Source organism: Onthophagus taurus, chromosome 11 (genome assembly GCF_036711975.1).
Source record: "Onthophagus taurus isolate NC chromosome 11, IU_Otau_3.0, whole genome shotgun sequence".
NCBI lineage: Eukaryota > Metazoa > Arthropoda > Insecta > Coleoptera > Scarabaeidae > Onthophagus > Onthophagus taurus.
This window is the reverse complement of record NC_091976.1, coordinates 7893058-7914092: the sequence shown is the minus strand read 5'-3', so window position 1 is coordinate 7914092 and position 21035 is coordinate 7893058. Positions and strand designations below refer to the sequence as shown.

General features: G+C 30.4%; 2 protein-coding genes across 3 annotated transcripts in view; one reads left to right on the top strand and one right to left on the bottom strand.

Annotated features, from left to right (window-relative positions):
* The window catches only part of LOC111428108 (GTPase regulator associated with FAK), an 84473-nt gene extending 69899 nt beyond the window's left edge, over window positions 1-14574 (bottom strand). Inside the window, exon 1 of one of the 2 annotated variants that reach the window (XM_071200562.1) lies at window positions 14254-14574. In XM_071200562.1, the coding sequence (XP_071056663.1) occupies window positions 14254-14410 (157 nt within the window). In that variant the 5' untranslated portion in view covers window positions 14411-14574. The remainder of the gene's footprint in view (window positions 1-14253) is intronic. The other variant, XM_071200563.1, reaches the window with a different exon arrangement.
* Window positions 1-21035, top strand: part of LOC111421684 (nucleolin-like) — a 376547-nt gene that overhangs the window by 336867 nt on the left and 18645 nt on the right. The gene's annotated exons all lie outside the window — the stretch shown is intronic.

Genomic DNA, 21035 nt, shown 5'->3' with positions numbered 1-21035 from the left:
GCGAGCACTATATACTCTGTTTTATATTTCCTCAACTTTTCGGTGCAAGATAAACAAATTTCATTGTTTCACGTTCAGGATAAAGTAAATGCTACCAGCGCAAAACTAAATATTATTATGTCAACAGAGGAGAGTTAATATTGGAAAAGTTAACTCGTTTTCCTCTTTATGAATTTATAATAAGTCTGGTTATTAAAATTGATGATGATACTCTGAAATGTATAATACATACAGCATATGAGTTTATAAGTGGGTCTAAAAGAAGTATTTTCCTGATTTAAACAAAAATACTGAATGGATAAGGTAAGTTGTAAGACATCCGTTCATCATTAATACAACCTCCATTCCACATGGTTTGTTGCATGCGAAACAAGAGCAATTCTTGGAATTAGCTTCAGACGGATTCTTGAAAAATAAACATTAGCATCATTTTAGTTACAAATACAACATATGTATCCGATTTTAACAGAAAAGGTCCTGAAATACATCTTGCCTTTTCCAACTTCATACCTATGTGAAGTTGCTTTTTTAGCATTTGTAGGTTTAATTCGAAAAATAAAAAGAGACTTTTGGATGTGGAACCGCATCTCAGATTAAAATTAACAACCAAGAAACCAAATTATGATGATCTGTCATCTGAACATAAACCACTGTTAGTAAATATTGTTTATTATTATTATTATTATAATTTCACCCTTTGCATTGATCATAACAAATGTTTATAATAATATACATAACTTTTATTTATATCGTATTATAAATAGATTTATTATTATGTATTTCGTTACTAAAAAAGGAAAAAATCTTCTTACGAAGGGTATTCAACGTTACGAAAATTTGGGAAACACTGCCATAGGGAAAAGTGGTTTATTTAATTCCAAATTTAAGTCACAATTACTATGTAATTAGAGTCCAGATATTGGGGACGACATTTCATGGAAACAATCTTCATTCACTTAACAATAAAAAAATTGTATTATAAAGGTTCACACAAGATATTATTTGTTTATCACGAATTATCTCGAAAGTGAAGTTAAATTTTATCAAGATATAAAAGATATACTAGACTTTGTTTTTTAGAAAGTGTATTAGTAATCAACTGGTCGACATTTATTAACAAAGTTTTCAACATATTCTGAGAAATTGAAACTACAACACTGTTGCAACGTTTGTTTAGAAAAAAACACTACTCAATTCAATAAATTATTCAGACATATATTAAAAATTAAAAGATAGTTCTATAAATAATAACCGAAATATTTATAAATTTATATTAAGGATTTATTTGCTTTGTTGGTTTATTTAAAAAGGTCACCCTTCTTTCCTCTCCGCACCAATTTCTATGGTTGGCATAGAATGTAGCACAATGTGAACAACTTCCTGATTAAGTACCGGAAATGCGGTATTAAACGAGAATCGAAAAGGAGAAGTCACCTGAATGTCCTGGATCCGAAAGCTTTTACATGATAAAAGTTATCTAACTTGTTTGATTCGATCAAAAAAAAAACAAATTTTAATTTTAACTTTAAAAAAGAAGCTAATTTTGTTGTGTCCCCAAACAGGAAACAGTAGATTTTTCCGCTTCGCACAAACGTTTCGACCTTGTCTCGAATAAATATCACCGATATAAGCAGCTCCGTGTGGTTATATAACAAAACGGTCTTATATTATTAAAGGTGTGCGAGTATATTGCGTGTTGTCTACGATTTAACTCTTTTCTCGGATTTTGCCGTTGTTAAAACCGGAGACAATGGCACGCAGATCTTGTGCTCTTAGAACACAAAAAAATACGCGTTGCTACTACTAACTGTACCATGCGCTGTCGCAATATTTTACGTTTACGGTTCTGTTTCTAAAACGAGGTTGGAATTGTTGTAATGTACCTGTACTGCAAAAAGAAACGAATGTGACACAACGGGACGGTATTTATTTAACAACCGAGTATACATTTTTAAACATTTCCAAATGGGGAAACAACGCACTGTTTTGTCATCAAATTTTGTCAATTCACTACAAATTTGACCTCATTTTTACTTTCTCGTATATACGAAGTATACTCATATACAAAAATAAAGTTTCAATATTTATACATAGAGTAGATTTGACACCAAAAAAGATAGATAATATCTTACCGATTTAAAATCCCGATTTCGTAATTCACAAATAATACATATAATAACGATTCTTCTACTTGGATACCATACCATGTCACCATAATCTAATGGTTATTAATTATTAATGTAGATAAATAAATTATCTAGAAATGCATAACTTGCGTATATTACACCCAAACATCAACAGCTACAACCGTATTAATCTCATCGGATACTTTATCAGCAGCAATAATGTATAATTTATTACATTTGCTGAAATTAAAACGGTGGCATAAATTAAAAATAGCAAACAGTTATCGATATTTAATAATATTTCAAATGATAAAGTTAGAAAAGAAGCTATTAGAAAAACAGAGAAAGTACCTTTCTAGAATAAATAAAGCTATCAAATCAATCATCAAACATTAGAAAAATAATTAACATTGAACTGATGCCAGCTTTATTTTTGATTAATTTAATTCAGATAATCCAGATATAATGCTGGACTTAAACAGATAACAGATAATAAATCAATTTTATGAAAAGGTTTATTTTTTAATAAAAAGCACGATTACAAAAATGTAATAATAATATAATGTAATATGTTGTCATTAATATCAGAATTTCCGGAGTATTGCTTATTTGTTGTAACGATAGTATTTGTTACGAATGCGTAATATCATTTGTTCTAAGTATAATGGGTCTATCTTATTGGATTTAAAAATATTTTTGTTATCTTGGAATGTTTTGTAGAATGTCAAAAATGATGATCTGGAAAAGGAATTTGAAACTGATATGATACAGGTTTTATCTGATGATAACTTGGCCGATATAAAAAAGAATACATCAATGATGTTCAAAAATGAATTACAGATAATACCTTCAAAAAAGACAGATGTCTCAAAGGGAATGATTATAACTCATAAATCACCATCAATTAGAATACATAGTAGATATATCTTCTTATTCTTCTTCTTTGTCAGTATTTAGTCATCCACTCCTGAACATATGCCTCCTACTCGTTTCAGACTTGTGCTGGTTATAGTCAATTCCTCCCAGCTTTTTCCTTAATTCTCCGCTTGTACATCTTTGACCTCCATACTAAAATCCGTTTCGACACCATTTCCACTTCATTCTGGTAGTTTTTTCTATGACAATTTCCACTTTTGTTCTTCTTCTAATTTCTTCGTTTGTTAGTCTATCCTATGGTAAGTACGTCCTATTGCTCTTTGTGTTGTTTTTAGTCTTGTTGCTGATTTTATAGTTGGCGGCATTGTCTCCATTTCATTAAATGTTAATACCGGTAGTATACCCATACACCTTATTATTCAGGTTTATTGGTATTTTTGGATTTTTAGTTATAAATCCCAATTTTCCAGTAACTGCCCATATTAGCCGGATTCTTCTAGTCATTTGAGCCGTGTGGTTCTGTATATTCTCCCTACTTTTAATGTGTGGTCCAAGTATACGTATTTTTGTACATTTTCCAATGTGTCATTTCCAACTTTTATCCTGAAATTATTAACCTCAGTTAAACAAGAAGAATTACATTCTATCTTGATATTTTCTGGAGACATAACTTTTGTTTCTCCTATATTCATGGAACATCTCTCATAGTTCCTCTGAGGTGGGAAGACTACGATGTCATCTGCATAGAGATGCTGATTTAGGCGTTGGCCATCGATGCTTTCTCGAGGGAAAGGTAAACAATTTTATGGAAATCTTCTCCCTACCTCACTCCACGTTTGGTATTTATTTTATTTGTTGTCCTCAGTAATTTTAATTTGTATTAAAACTCAGAGAGGAGACTTTGTTCAATTCCGTTGGCAACAATAAGATAAAACTATTCCAGGACAGGATCAATCGAGAAAAAAGGTGTAGAAAAATTTATGTAGTTTACCAATATTTCGCTTTTATTTTAAAGCTTCTTCAGGGTAATCCTTCAAAATTGCAAGGAAATTAAGCGAGAGACCAAGAACATCAAAACACCGCAATACATTCATGATGTATTGCGATGTGGCAATGTCATATATATATTTCAAGGTGTTTCTGTATCTAGAATCTATCCTTGCGTTGTCCATGGCTGTACAAATTTTCCAAAGCTTTATAGAATCGAACGCTTTGTTGTAGTCTACAAAAGCTAGATATAGTGGGATGTTTTATTCACTGCACTTCTCTATTAATGTACACATTACCTAAATGTGCTAAACCCCTTGAAGTTGTATGTTCGTTGTGAAGTTGTATATGTTGGTTGAGTGTTGGTTCATGAATATAGTTCACTATAGACGTTTTCAACTATTTCGACCAATGTTTTCATATTTTATTTCTCCGCTTTCATTCTTTAGTTGGTACGCTCTCACTTTTCCACTTGCCCTTTCTCGCTTTAATACCTTCGTGTTTCTGTTGTTCTTAATGACCTCTTTTATTCTCTGTGTATTTCGGTTTCTTAAGTATTCCGCAATTTTCTTCTTTATGACTTTATTTAATTTCGAATATTCTGGTGCGCCCTTTTCTGTTTTCTTAATTACAGTTTTTATATCATTCTTTATTTTCACCCCAATGCGTTTATTTCTATTTCCTTCAGTTTTTCTGTTTGCGATCATTTTTTATTAGTTTTATTTGATATAAATTCATATGTTCTTTCATTTGTTCGTCGGTAGGATTCTTTTTGATTTTATAAGCTTATTCTTTACTGTTGTCCTTACGCGGCTATGGTCACTGCCTGTGCTGAATTGATTTAAAATTGAAACGTCCTTCATAATATATTGTGAATAATGAATCTACCTCATTTATTATTTTGCCATCCGGGCTTCTCTAAGTCCATCTTCTTTGCGGGGGTTTAGGGTAGAACGTATTCATACTAAATCATATTCCATTAGATCTAGGGAACAAGACAAACTATACATGACTTAAAACAAAAGAAACATGCTTTAAAAAGAGATGATAATTTCGTAAACAAACCACAGCAAAAATATAATCAATGGCATAAATATACTCGTGCACAGCCACATACGAAGAAAGGCGGAGAAACCTTAGAAAACTACAAAATCGATGAGCCAGGCAGAAAGAAAACCACCAAAAAGACGCCAAAAGAAAGAGCTCTTGAAAATCCGGGGTAGGGTACACCACGGAGTAGCAATGCAAAAAGTGAGGTGAGGTCACCAACTGGTTTCTTCACGTTGATAAAAGAGAATGCGACATATATTTCTGGGTGGAAAGAAATCGCCAACACGTTAATGGACCGCAATCAGAACCATGAAACCATGGAACAGAAAGAGATGAGGAAAAGTGTTTTGAAAAGTGGAAATTAGAGAGAGTTATTATAGAACTAAAAGAAATAAACAATAATGCACTGTTAACAATGCCTATTTACAGTAGAGAATTCCAAGGTTTACAAAAAATGACAAAAACTACCATCCCTACACAATAGTGTGCCTGCTCAGCTTCCTAGGAACGCATTTAAAGGAAATGCTATTCGAAAAATTTCAGAAGTACATATAAAATAATAACGCATACAAAAAATACGGTCTGGTCGTATCTACTCATTGACACTTCGGGACTATTTCTATTCACAGACGACAGTCAGTTTTACTTTTGAGTTCCTCATCGACAATTGGGAAGAGTGCTTTGAGTTTATTGATAACGTGGAAATGTTACATCTTGGTACAGATTGGATTTGACTGTAGGACACCAATAATAAGCATGAGTTCTGTCTAACGATAAGTAAAGAACTTATACTGTAAAGTATCCCTACGTAACTACATTTACTCCACAGTCACCAGATTTAAAAACCATAGAGCATATATAGGACAGAATTGAAACGTTGACTAATGAAGAATAACAAAGTGTGAAGCTAGTCATAGTGTGAAGTTAGTCTTCGCTTGAAGTGAATGTGATACTAATAAAGTTGTACAAAACTGTGTCATAGTTAAGATGAACTACAGATGCACATTGAACTTCCTTTATTTATTTATTATTTATTTTCCTATATTTCGACTTGCTACAGATATTCAAGGAAAGTTATTCATTGTGTCAGTTATTTTCTTACAATTAATACAATTCATGTACCTTAAACGTAATTGTTCTAAGTATAGCGAGTTGATTTTTATTCCCTATGATGTTGTATAATGTATTGTTTATTTTTATTCTTTCGGCTCCCAATACATTCTCGGTTATATAAAACATTATCTCATAGAAACGCATAATAAACCGAAAACTTAATTAATTTAATCCCGATAACTTTAGAAGTAGTTTCGTCGCCACTGACTTTTAAATGCAAAAATTACAGTACATAAACCTTGGTACTCAAATCCTACAAATTCAATTAACTTTTCCATTAAGAAAATTGATTAAACAAAAAATATTAAATGATAAATTTAAAAAAATTTTAAACTAAAAGCACAGACTATAGACTCTAGGACTACTCCAGACGAGCCGGTACACTCTCAGAGATATTAAGCAAGCCACCAAACAAGGGTCCATTTGTGCCGTTTTAAATAATTTTTATGTCAAATCTTAGTTCATGAGGATTTATGTTATGCAATTTGCATGTAATGTTATATCGAAAAGTTGAACAGGATATTTGATTACATAATATTTAACCAATTTAAGTATGTTTGAACTATAAGTCTACATAAAAGACATCAAATATGTGTTAAAGTAAAGCAACTTCCGTATTATCCGTAAATGTTGACACAGTTCTACAAAGTTTGGTTCAAAAACACACTAAATTTCGTCAACGTGATTAATGTGATTATGAGTTATCGTGTTGTTATAGATATGTAGTTGCATATAGATATAAGATTAAAAATGGTCGAAATAGATTGAGGTCCTTCAAAACATATTCATAAAAAGCTTGAGGTCGAATTCTTTCTCTACATACTTTATAAACTCCTGGGAACCCGGGCATCATATACGTTATGATATTTTCAATCTTTTTGTTTAAGGTATAGAGAATAGATGTTTAGCAACGTAAACCACAACTTTCGTCATGTAAAGTGCTTTAGATTTTAATTTGTAGGACCATTTTATACACAAATTCCAAATTTTCACAATGTTGACTTCACGTAAGGGTAAATAATTATTAAATTATAAATTTTTCTCTCTGCCCTTCCACAGATCTTCCTCCACATCTCTCTTTCTCATCTCCTTATCAAATCCCTCTCTCCAGCTGGTTCTTGGTTTCCCTCTCTATCTACGACCATGCGGTTTCCACTTTTGGATTTATTTGAGAAGTCGATTCTCAGCCGTCCTTTGGACATGGCCAAGCCATCTCAGTTGTTTCGTTTTTATATCATCTAAGATGGTGCGTTTAGGATCCATGATTTCCCGGAGTCTTACATTTCTATCTCCGTGGCTTCAAGATACTTTTTCGTTTTTTTATTTCCATGGCCACACTTCGCTTCCATACCAAATTATATGTTTTTGTGTCTTTGAAAGCCTCAACGTTCCACCTCGGCAGCCTGACCTGTTGTTCTTTGAGTCTTTCTCTTTGAATTTCGCTCCAACCAAAAAGTGGTTACTGCCACCGTCCAGGCCATGTAAACTTCTAACGTCGTCGGTGATACTGCTGTCACGTCTTGCATTAATCAGAACACGATCAATCTAGTTTCTCGTTATTCAGTCATTAAAGACCCAAGTTTGCTTATGGATATTTTTATGTTCAAACATCGTTGATTTGATGTTGCTCAATCCAGTCTAAATTCGTTATCACAAAGAAAGCCCCGGGTGTTGATAACATACCAGCTGAGTTATTGAAAGGGGGTAGGGAATGAATAAAGGCTATGTATGAAATTGTGAAAAAGGTGTGGAAAGAGGGAAAATTCCCAGAGGATTGGAAAAGGACAATCGTTTTCCATGTTTATAAGAAGGGGATTGACGTGTAGTAGTTACAGAGAATTATTGGTGAATCTATAAAGATCTATTTGGCCTAAAAACCTACCTGATGGTTTATTGTAATTATATCTCGATCCCTCATAGGAATAAAGGAAGGGTATAAGGTAATTAAATTGGTGGCGAGGACAGTAGGTTTGGAGGTCAATGCAAACAAAACCAAGATAATGGTCCAATTACGTGAACACCAAATGCAACCAACGCATATAGATATAGAAGAGGATTCCATACAATTGTTGACGAGTGCATATATTTGGAGTCCAGGTTTGGAAGAGAAGGTGAGGACTGTCATGAGATAAGGACAAGGATAAATTCAGGCAATAAAAGCCTGAATTTAGTGAAGTAGCAGTGTTTTGCATATAGTAGTATTTTATTGCGTTTATCATGGAAGAATGAGAAACAAGAAGTGTTTTGGAAATTAGTATAAGGAAAAGACAGAAAAATGAAACACAAAGGTAAATGGAAACAAAAATAGAGTCAATTTGGTTACATCATCAAGTTTTTTTTAGATGTCGTGATAGCGATCATAATATAATATAACTTTAGAAGACTTTGCCATTACAATGCCATACGAGGTAAAATTTTTGAAAACAATGCTAAAACGGAACAAGATACCAAATTGTGTCTCTATATATCCGTAGTAACAATCCAAAGAAAAAGGAATACAGGCGTACAAAAGGAATATAGTATTTCTTTCAAAAAGAGTCAGCAAGAACAAAATTAGAGTATGTCAAGTGTTTTTCTGGTAATGTATGAATTTGAAAAAGGGCCGAATAAATCACATTGCTAAGACATTGTCAGATATAAATGTTCCAAAAGAAAAATCGAGACGGTGATCACGTGTCCGCTAAATTTAGTGTGAAAAAAAATAAAGAAAGAGAGTTTATTGGTAATCTAAAAGGAAGAGAAAGTTATCATAATAGAAAAAATCAAAAAGAATTTATTTGGCTGCTGATTTAAACATAAAATATACCTCAGTGAATACGATGTTAAACACGGAGTGAGTTATTTCATGTTTAGAAAAATATTCGGGGATAAATTTAATATTGAAAATACTTGCGAAGACGTGGAAAAGAAAACAGAGACTCGGTGGGCAGAGTTAACAGTTCACAAAAAGAAGGCTAATGGTTTTCATTGTATGTTACAACACAGTCCAGAAAAACCAATTACCAACTGGAGAAACAATATTTGATATGGTTAATAATTATTTTGAAAAAAATGGAACAGATGCACAGAAGCGAATTAGTTAAAAATCTTGGCCAAAACGATATTTTTGTCAATTTTTTACTGCAAAATTGGTGGAAATTAAAAAATATCTATACAATTAACAAGGATGAAGTATTTTATGATATATACTGCGATTTTATTTAATTGTATCTACCTATATTTTTATATATAGGGTGGTCCGTTACTACTGGGACAGGGAGGAACAGTGAATTCCTTACATTAAATTGTTACGATTTAATCCAATTTATGTTAGTCCAATTGTCAATAATAACGAAAATACTGATGATTACAGTTAATATTTTATATTCGCATTTCTTTAAATATTTCGTTTTCTCTTGCATTATGACCATGAAAATTGGTACATTACCATTTTTTAAGACGATAAATAATAATTTGGTATTAGTTTTGATTTATCTTTCAGATGGCACTGCCTGCCTTAAAAAACTCCTTTAAAATAGACATGTCCTTATCATCGTTAAAATTTTTGCAAGTAACACCACTTGAAACAGTTTCTCAGACATTTTCTAAAGTTCTCCGTTTCCAAGATAATCACAGTAAGGCACTTTGCAAAATTTAATTATGCTCAGTAAACATTAGTTGGCGTTGAAAATGATTTTATTTCATCAAACACTAGACTAACACCCTCAATTGGCATTAATACTATAGTATTGGCATTAATACTAGAGTATTAATGCTAATTGACAGTGAAAATTATTAAAGAAAAATGAAAATAAAGTATAAACTTTACCCATCTGTAACTTCGTTATTATTAACAAGTAGACTAAGATAAATTGGGTTAAATCGTAATAATTTAATGTAAGGAATTCACTGTTGCTCTGTGTCCCATTAGTAACGGACCAGCCTGTATAAGACGGATGGTTAATAATTTTCAAGGAAAAAATCTTGCAAATAATAAATTGAATTGACACAATAACAACTTTTAATATTTTACCGTAAATTCAGTGTGTCAATTCAAGTCTTTAATTTCTTTCTAGAAAATTATTAACTTTAGAACGCTAACATCTCATACTAAAATTAATTAGTGTTTCAGAAAATAAATTGTAAATTTGGTTAGAAACTTTTTTGTGGACACCTATATTGTCAATTTAATAGTGAAAAAGTGTCCCTTTAAGTTTATTTTCTAACTGCAAATGCGCTCCCCAAACAAACAGCACATAGCGGAATTATGATTTTTTTCCGAATTTTATACACACACTATAATAAAAATATATTTTAAGGTAAAACCGCAAAATACCGCAAGAATTTTTAGTAAAATCTACAATAGTAGGCCTTATACTACAACACGTATACAATATTACTTTTGAACAATGTTAAACAATTTATTTTTTGCCCATCTAAATATCGTAAAATAAATTATTTTCTCAATTTCCACATATGATGTAATCAAACAATATTACAAAAATACTAATAACCGAATTGTTGCTTTCTGTATATTATACAATTCTTCTTACCACCAGCAATAGGTTCTATGATAAATTTTCGAAATATATAAAAAAAGTGTAAAGGAAAAAATTAATTAAAAACCACAATTTTTACCGACGTTTTATCTAGGTGATAACTGTTTACTAAACAATCAATTAACAACTAAAATATTTTGGCGGCGATTGTTACAATAATTATAAAGAAGGTGTTTCAAGGCACCTTCACCCCAAGGGTTTACTTAATCAAATAGCAATAATTGCAGTTTCAATCTTATTCCTTACATTTTTCCAATTTTGGCCGAGATTTTTAAAAAATTCGCCTGTGTGAGATGGTGCAAAATCAATGACAGGAAAATTGTCTGGTTTTGTGGCACGGGTAAAGAAGATCAACGAAACAATTGAACGGACACATTCCTATATAGATAGACAAGCATTAGCATGTAAGCGTATTCCTACTATCTACTACTTTAAATGATGCTGCAAAAATTGTAAACTTTATAAAATCCCAATTTACTAATTCCCATCTATTTCTTGCGCTTTGTGTAGACTTTGGAAGCCTTCACGTTTCTTTATTACTTCACACGAAAGTTAGATGACTTTCCCGTGGCAAAGTTTTGACACGCATGTTTAAGTTTTTCATTGGAAAAGCAAACCGCCACGGAATTTTCAAACTGTTCTGGTCTCTCCTCTATATATCCAGATGTAAACCACGCGTATTTAAAAACATTAATAAATCGTGGGGAAGACAACTGGTTATGCGTTAGGGATGATTACAATTTTAAAATATTATCCCGCTGATGCATATTGACATCGTATTGGTAGAGAATAACTTGATCAGAAAATCTTCTAATGAAATTTTTCCATATTTTAAAACCAAATAAATCCAGGGGTTGAATTTGACGTGTTGTCCCTGCAGGTATAGACAAATATTTAAACTTAACATCCGATGGAGTTACTTCACTAAAAAATTCAGGGCAGTGGCCAGAGTAGTGTAGTGAATGTCCTAAAACATATTACTGCCAAATATTTTGAAAGTAGTACCAATAGTGTGGCTAAAAAAAAAAATAAGGCGTTTACTCTGAATCAGGCTGTATATTTTGCCCCGACTTCCAACCCTTATAACTCGCCCCAGGGGCTTTATTAGCATGTATAAAAAAAACGTAAACCTTATTTTTGGCCATACTATCGCTGTACCAAATTTCAACAAAATCGGTGAGGGACAGTTCTGATACTTCCCTTGTAAAACAATGTTCGGAAAATATTTTCATTGTTTTTCTCTGCTAAAATTACAATTAATGTTAATGTATTGTACAGAAATGGGTTCAGAAAAAAAATCTGTATCCAATAACGTGAAGAAAAACATACCGAGCAATTTGAAAATCAGAAGTTGATAATCGCTTGAAATTGAAGATGGCGTTGGAAAAAGTTTATTTGTAGCATCAAACCATTTCATTTGATACCTCGCTCATAAAAATCGGAAGGTAAACAACAGAGTTACAGCTTAGGGCGTTTTTTATCTGACACCCTGTATATCTTGACTATGACGTTCGTGTAACGAGAGATAATCAAACAAGCTAACTAAACAGAAGGATCACACTCGTATGGGCAGCCTACGGGAAACTTAGAGACATCTTCAAGAAAAAAGGCCAAGAAAGGCTTTCAATCAATGCGTGTTTCCGATTATAACATACGGCTCCGAAACTTTAACATTAACGGTAGCCACTGCCAGGAATATCCAAGTAACGCAAAGATATCGAAAGAGATCGATCCTGAGTGTAGCTCTAAGGGACTACATATGAAATGAAGACCTATGAAGAAGAACTGGCGTAAATGATGTGGTCAACATTGTGTCAAAGCTAAATTGGAATTGGGCGGTTCATGTCGCGCGAATGTACAGTGACAAAACGGTTGCTTGAGTGAAGACCACGAGCGAACAGACGAAGTAGAATGATCAACAATTGGATTCAGACAGCACAGAATAAAATCTATGTCTATGTCCAACAATGGACGCAGCGGGCTGCTTGATAATAATAATCATAATAACTTGATCTAATCTAAATTACGACAGATTCGTCTGATGATTGTTGACAATTCCTCGTCTTCAACGTCCATTTCATAATCTTCCCCTTCCTTTTTTTCGCATCTGATATATTTTTACTGATATCACTTTTATACTGTTTGGGTATTTACACTGGGCTGGGGTAAATACTTGGATAAATATCCATTTTAGAAATACCTAACCGCCGGGTATTTACCCAGCGTTCATCACTGCCTCTAAGTAACAACTACACAAGCGGTTCGTCAATTTTTTTCTCATTTATAAGTGGTTCGCAAGATGATAAAGGTTGGGAAACACTGGTGAAGACTATGTATATCGATTTTGGGTTTGAAAACCTCTTCTCTTTCCACCTTTGCATTAAAGTCTCCTATAAGAAGTGTTGCATTTCGTTTAGGCAAAGCCGTAATAAATGTCTGTAGGTGGTCATAGAAGACATATTTAATTACATCATTCTCTTCTTCGGTTGGTGCATGGACTGATTGCATCGAGATATATGTGAGAAGGCAAAAACGAATTGATACAAGCGGATATGAAAGAAGAAATTTTTGAAGAAAAATCAAAGCATCTAACGTGTGTAATAACAATAAATCCGTTAACTCATTTTCATAAAAACGGTACTAATAAATAAGCAATTATCTCGGCAATTCCATTTAAAAAAAACAATAAAGTCCGTGTTCTAAAACCGTAAAAAAGTATGCATTTTTCCCTATCATTAGTGATTACTCATAAAGTCGTTGGCTTTATCGATAAATTATAATTTTATATATTTTGTGCAGAAATAATTGCTGATAACGATAGGCTTTAACATTTTTTTTTGTTAATCGCTTACTTACTAAAATATGGCACCGAAAATAAATTCTGATTCAAAACCTGGATGAGGAAGAAAAAAAGTGTTAAAATAGAAAATTATCATTGACATCGTACGGTATCGAACACTTTCTCCTTTTCGTAGCAAATTTCGTTGATTTTTTTATTTATCTCAACGATTTCACCAAACACCTGTGACATATTAAAAAAACCTTGATCTAAACGATATTAATACAAAATTGATCAAAATTAAACGGTTGAAATAAGCTTTGGTACAATTCCGTGACAGGCGGCGGACTGCAAACTTCAACCGCAAACCGCAGGTTGTTTCTATGACAACCGGTAGTGTCGTCGACGGTTTGCGGTTGCAGTTTGTCGCCTGTCACGGAATTGTACATTTATGCTGATGAAAATTTATTTAAAAGCCAAAGTGAAAGTCAAAAAAAAACCGATGTGAACTTTAAGAACTAAAACGACACAATTGAATAGTTTCAATTGAAAGATAACTTCTTAAACACGTATATATTTTGTATTCAAAGTGTTTCTTGGCTGTTTTACATGTGGTTTTAGTCGTAGCAATTGTATTGACAAATTGGGTGACAAACGTGAGAATATGTGGGGCCACAAACAAAACCAAATAATAAAACGACCTTCGGATATCGAACAATATTATTAAATGGAACAATAATCAACGGTACAAATTTGTTTTAAAATAAAAAAAGAAAACACGTACGTTTAGCGGCCTCTAATAACTCCTTTACTTCCTTGATAAGCCTTTTAATCTGGTGATTGGTATTCTCTAATTCCTTCTCATGCTTATGCAGGTTCTCGCGAAAAAACGGGCTGTCGTAAATGCACTCGGTAAACTCCAACGGCGGTAAGCGCACCATTTTTACATTGAACTAAATAAACAGCGGTGTTTTTTTTTGTGTACGGTAAATACCGCGTTCGTCGTGTTATTTTATTTGTTAATCCACGACGTTTTCACTTTGTAACGAATTCCGCCCCGTACGACAACATACTCGCCCGTTTACAATCTCTTCTAAACTGACTTCAGTAAGGCCGCCTGCCACTTCCCAAGGTTAGAATCAGAAAACAACAACCTGTTGTTTTTGGTAGGTATTATGGCGCCACCGGCAGATGGCCACCAAAACTTCAAATATCAATTTTATGAATTAAATTTCTAAAATCTACTGCTTATTAATATTTACAAAGTTTTAACTAACTTATTATTTTAATTGCAAATTGAAAGTAGAGTTTGAAATAAATGATATTTTTAAATTTTAATTGTGTCGATAACGTAGTGATCTATGCTATAAATAGAAAATTCAATTTTTATTCCTTAAATTATTTTATTTTTTAAATTAAATCGTATTAATAACAATTTTTAGCTGATGAGCAATATTATTATTTATTATTATTTTAAATAATTGGAAATTCGAAATATATTACGATGTGACCACTCAAGTTAGGTTTACATGACGCCACCGGTAGATGGCGAGAGAAAATTCAAATTTCAATTTAAAGACAAATATTTTTAAATTAAAACATTTTTAATTTTAATCTTAGTATTTGATACAGATGTCCACCAAAGTTCCAGACTAAAATTGCAATTAAGATTACTTCTTTTTGATGAAACACCCCATTAATTAATTAAAATTCTATTTATGTAGCATAATTAATTATGAAATTCTGAAATAAAAAGCAATTTAAAACAAATTTCTTTAGTATTTAATATTTTGAGATCATTTCTTGAAATCTTCAAATCACAGAGATATAATTATTTGAACACAACTCATAGTCTTAAACATAAATATTATGATAACCAATCTTTGCTTATCTTAGAAGCTAATTGAGATATTATTATGAAATAAAAAACAGTTTAAAGCAAATGTAATGAAGATTTAATGCACCATAAATAATTTCTAATTTTCCATAATCATCGTTGTTATCACTTTTTAAGTGTAACTCTGCATGTTTGATTGGTAGAGATATGAAATATTTATAAACTTTAAAGGATCGTATCTCAAAAACGAATTGAGATATAATTATAAAATAAAAAGCAATTTAAAGCAAATTTACTTAGTATTTAATATTTTGAAAATGGTTTCTACAAACCTTCAAATTTTAGACTTATGAACCTTGCATAAACATTAATGATAGGGTAATAGTAATTAATCTGTCGATATCTCAAAAATTGCTTGAGATAACGCTATGAAATAAAAGGGAGTTGTAAGCAAATTTAATGAAGATTTAATACACCACAAATAATTTCTTGTTTTCCATAATCATCATTATCACTTTTTAAATGCAACTATGCATGTTTGATTGGTAGAGATATGAAATATAAGTTTTAAAGAATCGTATCTCAAGAACGAATTGAGATATCATCATGAAATAAAAAGCAATTTTAAGCAAATTTACTTAGTATTTAATGTCTTGAAAATGGTTTCTTCAAATCTTTAAATTTTAGACTTATGAATTTTTGAATTCAACCTTGCATAAACATTAATGGTAGGGTTATAGTAATTAATCTTTGGATATCTCAAAAATAGCTTGAGATAACGCTATGAAATAAAAAGGAGTTGTAAGCAAATTTAATGAAGATTTAATGCACCATAAATAATTTCTTGTTTTCCATAATCATCGTTGTTATCACTTTTTAAGTGCAACTCTGCATGTTTGATTGGTAGAGATATGAAATATAAACTTTAAAGAATCGTATCTTAAAAACGAATTGAGATATAATTATAAAATAATAAGCAATTTAAAGCAAATTTACTTAGTATTTAAAGTTTTGAAAATGGTTTCTTCAAATCTTCAAATTTTAGACTTATGAGTTTTTGAATTCAACCTTGCATAAACATTAAAGAGAGGGTAAAAGTATTTAATCTGTCGATATCTCAAAAACTGCTTAAGATAACGCTATGAAATAAAAGGGAGTTGTAAGCAAATTTAATGAAGATTTAATACACCATAAATAATTTCTTGTTCTCCATAATCATCGTTGTTATCACTTTTTAAGTGCAACTCTGCATGTTTGATTGGTAGAGATATGAAATATAAACTTTAAAGAATCGTATCTCAAAAACGAATTGAGATATAATTATAAAATAATAAGCAATTTAAAGCAAATTTACTTAGTATTTAAAGTTTTGAAAATGGTTTCTTCAAATCTTCAAATTTTAGACTTATGAGTTTTTGAATTCAACCTTGCATAAACATTAAAGAGAGGGTAAAAGTATTTAATCTGTCAATATCTCAAAAACTGCTTAAGATAACGCTATGAAATAAAAGGGAGTTGTAAGCAAATTTAATGAAGATTTAATACACCATAAATAATTTCTTGTTTTCCATAATCATCGTTATCACTTTTTAAATGCAACTATGCATGTTTGACTGGTAGAGATATGAAATATAAGTTTTAAAGAATCGTATCTCAAGAACGAATTGAGATATCATCATGAAATAAAAAGCAATTTTAAGCAAATTTACTTAGTATTTAATGTCTTGAAAATGGTTTCTTCAAATCTTCACATTTTAGACTTATGAATTTTTGAATTCAACCTTACATAAACATTAATGATGGGGTAATAGTAATTAATCTTTGGATATCTCAAAAACTGCTTGAGATAACGCTATGAAATAAAAAGGATTTGTAACCAAATTTAATGAAGATTTAATGCACCATAAATGATTTCTTGTTTTCCATAATCATCGTTGTTATCACTTTTTAAGTGTAACTCTGCATGTTTGATTGGTAGAGATATGAAATATAAACTTTAAAGAATCGTATCTTAAAAACGAATTGAGATATAATTATAAAATAATAAGCAATTTAAAGCAAATTTACTTAGTATTTAAAGTTTTGAAAATGGTTTCTTCAAATCTTCAAATTTTAGACTTATGAGTTTTTGAATTCAACCTTGCATAAACATTAAAGAGAGGGTAAAAGTATTTAATCTGTCGATATCTCAAAAACTGCTTAAGATAACGCTATGAAATAAAAGGGAGTTGTAAGCAAATTTAATGAAGATTTAATACACCATAAATAATTTCTTGTTTTCCATAATCATCGTTGTTATCACTTTTTAAGTGCAACTATGCATGTTTGACTGGTAGAGATATGAAATATAAGTTTTAAAGAATCGTATCTCAAGAACGAATTGAGATATCATCATGAAATAAAAAGCAATTTTAAGCAAATTTACTTAGTATTTAATGTCTTGAAAATGGTTTCTTCAAATCTTCACATTTTAGACTTATGAATTTTTGAATTCAACCTTACATAAACATTAAGGATAGGGTAATAGTAATTAATCTTTGGATATCTCAAAAACTGCTTGAGATAACGCTATGAAATAAAAAGGATTTGTAAGCAAATTTAATGAAGATTTATTGCACCATAAATAATTTCTTGTTTTCCATAATCATCGTTGTTATCACTTTTTAAGTGCAACTCTGCATGTTTGATTGGTAGAGATATGAAATATAAACTTTAAAGAATCGTATCTTAAAAACGAATTGAGATATAATTATAAAATAATAAGCAATTTAAAGCAAATTTACTTAGTATTTAAAGTTTTGAAAATGGTTTCTTCAAATCTTCAAATTTTAGACTTATGAGTTTTTGAATTCAACCTTGCATAAACATTAAAGAGAGGGTAAAAGTATTTAATCTGTCGATATCTCAAAAACTGCTTAAGATAACGCTATGAAATAAAAGGGAGTTGTAAGCAAATTTAATGAAGATTTAATACACCATAAATAATTTCTTGTTTTCCATAATCATCGTTGTTATCACTTTTTAAGTGCAACTCTGCATGTTTGATTGGTAGAGATATGAAATATAAACTTTAAAGAATCGTATCTCAAAAACGAATTGAGATATAATTATAAAATAATAAGCAATTTAAAGCAAATTTACTTAGTATTTAAAGTTTTGAAAATGGTTTCTTCAAATCTTCAAATTTTAGACTTATGAGTTTTTGAATTCAACCTTGCATAAACATTAAAGAGAGGGTAAAAGTATTTAATCTGTCGATATCTCAAAAACTGCTTAAGATAACGCTATGAAATAAAAGGGAGTTGTAAGCAAATTTAATGAAGATTTAATACACCATAAATAATTTCTTGTTTTCCATAATCATCGTTGTTATCACTTTTTAAGTGCAACTCTGCATGTTTGATTGGTAGAGATATGAAATATAAACTTTAAAGAATCGTATCTCAAAAACGAATTGAGATATAATTATAAAATAATAAGCAATTTAAAGCAAATTTACTTAGTATTTAAAGTTTTGAAAATGGTTTCTTCAAATCTTCAAATTTTAGACTTATGAGTTTTTGAATTCAACCTTGCATAAACATTAAAGAGAGGGTAAAAGTATTTAATCTGTCAATATCTCAAAAACTGCTTAAGATAACGCTATGAAATAAAAGGGAGTTGTAAGCAAATTTAATGAAGATTTAATACACCATAAATAATTTCTTGTTTTCCATAATCATCGTTATCACTTTTTAAATGCAACTATGCATGTTTGACTGGTAGAGATATGAAATATAAGTTTTAAAGAATCGTATCTCAAGAACGAATTGAGATATCATCATGAAATAAAAAGCAATTTTAAGCAAATTTACTTAGTATTTAATGTCTTGAAAATGGTTTCTTCAAATCTTCACATTTTAGACTTATGAATTTTTGAATTCAACCTTACATAAACATTAATGATAGGGTAATAGTAATTAATCTTTGGATATCTCAAAAACTGCTTGATATAACGCTATGAAATAAAAAGGATTTGTAACCAAATTTAATGAAGATTTAATGCACCGTAAATGATTTCTTGTTTTCCATAATCATCGTTGTTATCACTTTTTAAGTGTAACTCTGCATGTTTGATTGGTAGAGATATGAAATATAAACTTTAAAGAATCGTATCTCAAAAACGAATTGAGATATAATTATAAAATAATAAGTAATTTAAAGCAAATTTACTTAGTATTTAAAGTTTTGAAAATGGTTTCTTCAAATCTTCAAATTTTAGACTTATGAGTTTTTGAATTCAACCTTGCATAAACATTAAAGAGAGGGTAAAAGTAATTAATCTGTCGATATCTCAAAAACTGCTTGAGATAACGCTATGAAATAAAAGGGAGTTGTAAGCAAATTTAATGAAGATTTAATACACCATAAATAATTTCTTGTTTTCCATAATCATCGTTATCACTTTTTAAATGCAACTATGCATGTTTGATTGGTAGAGATATGAAATATAAGTTTTAAAGAATCGTATCTCAAAAACGAATTGGGATATAATTATAAAATAATAAGTAATTTAAAGCAAATTTACTTAGTATTTAATATTTTGAAAATGGTTTCTTCAAATCTTCAAATTTTAGACTTATGAATTTTTGAATTCAACCTTGCATAAACATTAAAGAGAGGGTAATAGTAATTAATCTTTGGATATCTCAAAAACTGCTTGAGATAACGCTATGAAATAAAAAGGATTTGTAAGCAAATTTAATGAAGATTTAATACACCATAAATAATTTCTTGTTTTCCATAATCATCGTTATCACTTTTTAAATGCAACTATGCATGTTTGACTGGTAGAGATATGAAATATAAGTTTTAAAGAATCGTATCTCAAGAACGAATTGAGATATCATCATGAAATAAAAAGCAATTTTAAGCAAATTTACTTAGTATTTAATGTCTTGAAAATGGTTTCTTCAAATCTTCACATTTTAGACTTATGAATTTTTGAATTCAACCTTACATAAACATTAATGATAGGGTAATAGTAATTAATCTTTGGATATCTCAAAAACTGCTTGATATAACGCTATGAAATAAAAAGGATTTGTAACCAAATTTAATGAAGATTTAATGCACCGTAAATGATTTCTTGTTTTCCATAATCATCGTTGTTATCACTTTTTAAGTGTAACTCTGCATGTTTGATTGGTAGAGATATGAAATATAAACTTTAAAGAATCGTATCTCAAAAACGAATTGAGATATAATTATAAAATAATAAGTAATTTAAAGCAAATTTACTTAGTATTTAAAGTTTTGAAAATGGTTTCTTCAAATCTTCAAATTTTAGACTTATGAGTTTTTGAATTCAACCTTGCATAAACATTAAAGAGAGGGTAAAAGTAATTAATCTGTCGATATCTCAAAAACTGCTTGAGATAACGCTATGAAATAAAAGGGAGTTGTAAGCAAATTTAATGAAGATTTAATACACCATAAATAATTTCTTGTTTTCCATAATCATCGTTATCACTTTTTAAATGCAACTATGCATGTTTGATTGGTAGAGATATGAAATATAAGTTTTAAAGAATCGTATCTCAAAAACGAATTGGGATATAATTATAAAATAATAAGTAATTTAAAGCAAATTTACTTAGTATTTAATATTTTGAAAATGGTTTCTTCAAATCTTCAAATTTTAGACTTATGAATTTTTGAATTCAACCTTGCATAAACATTAAAGAGAG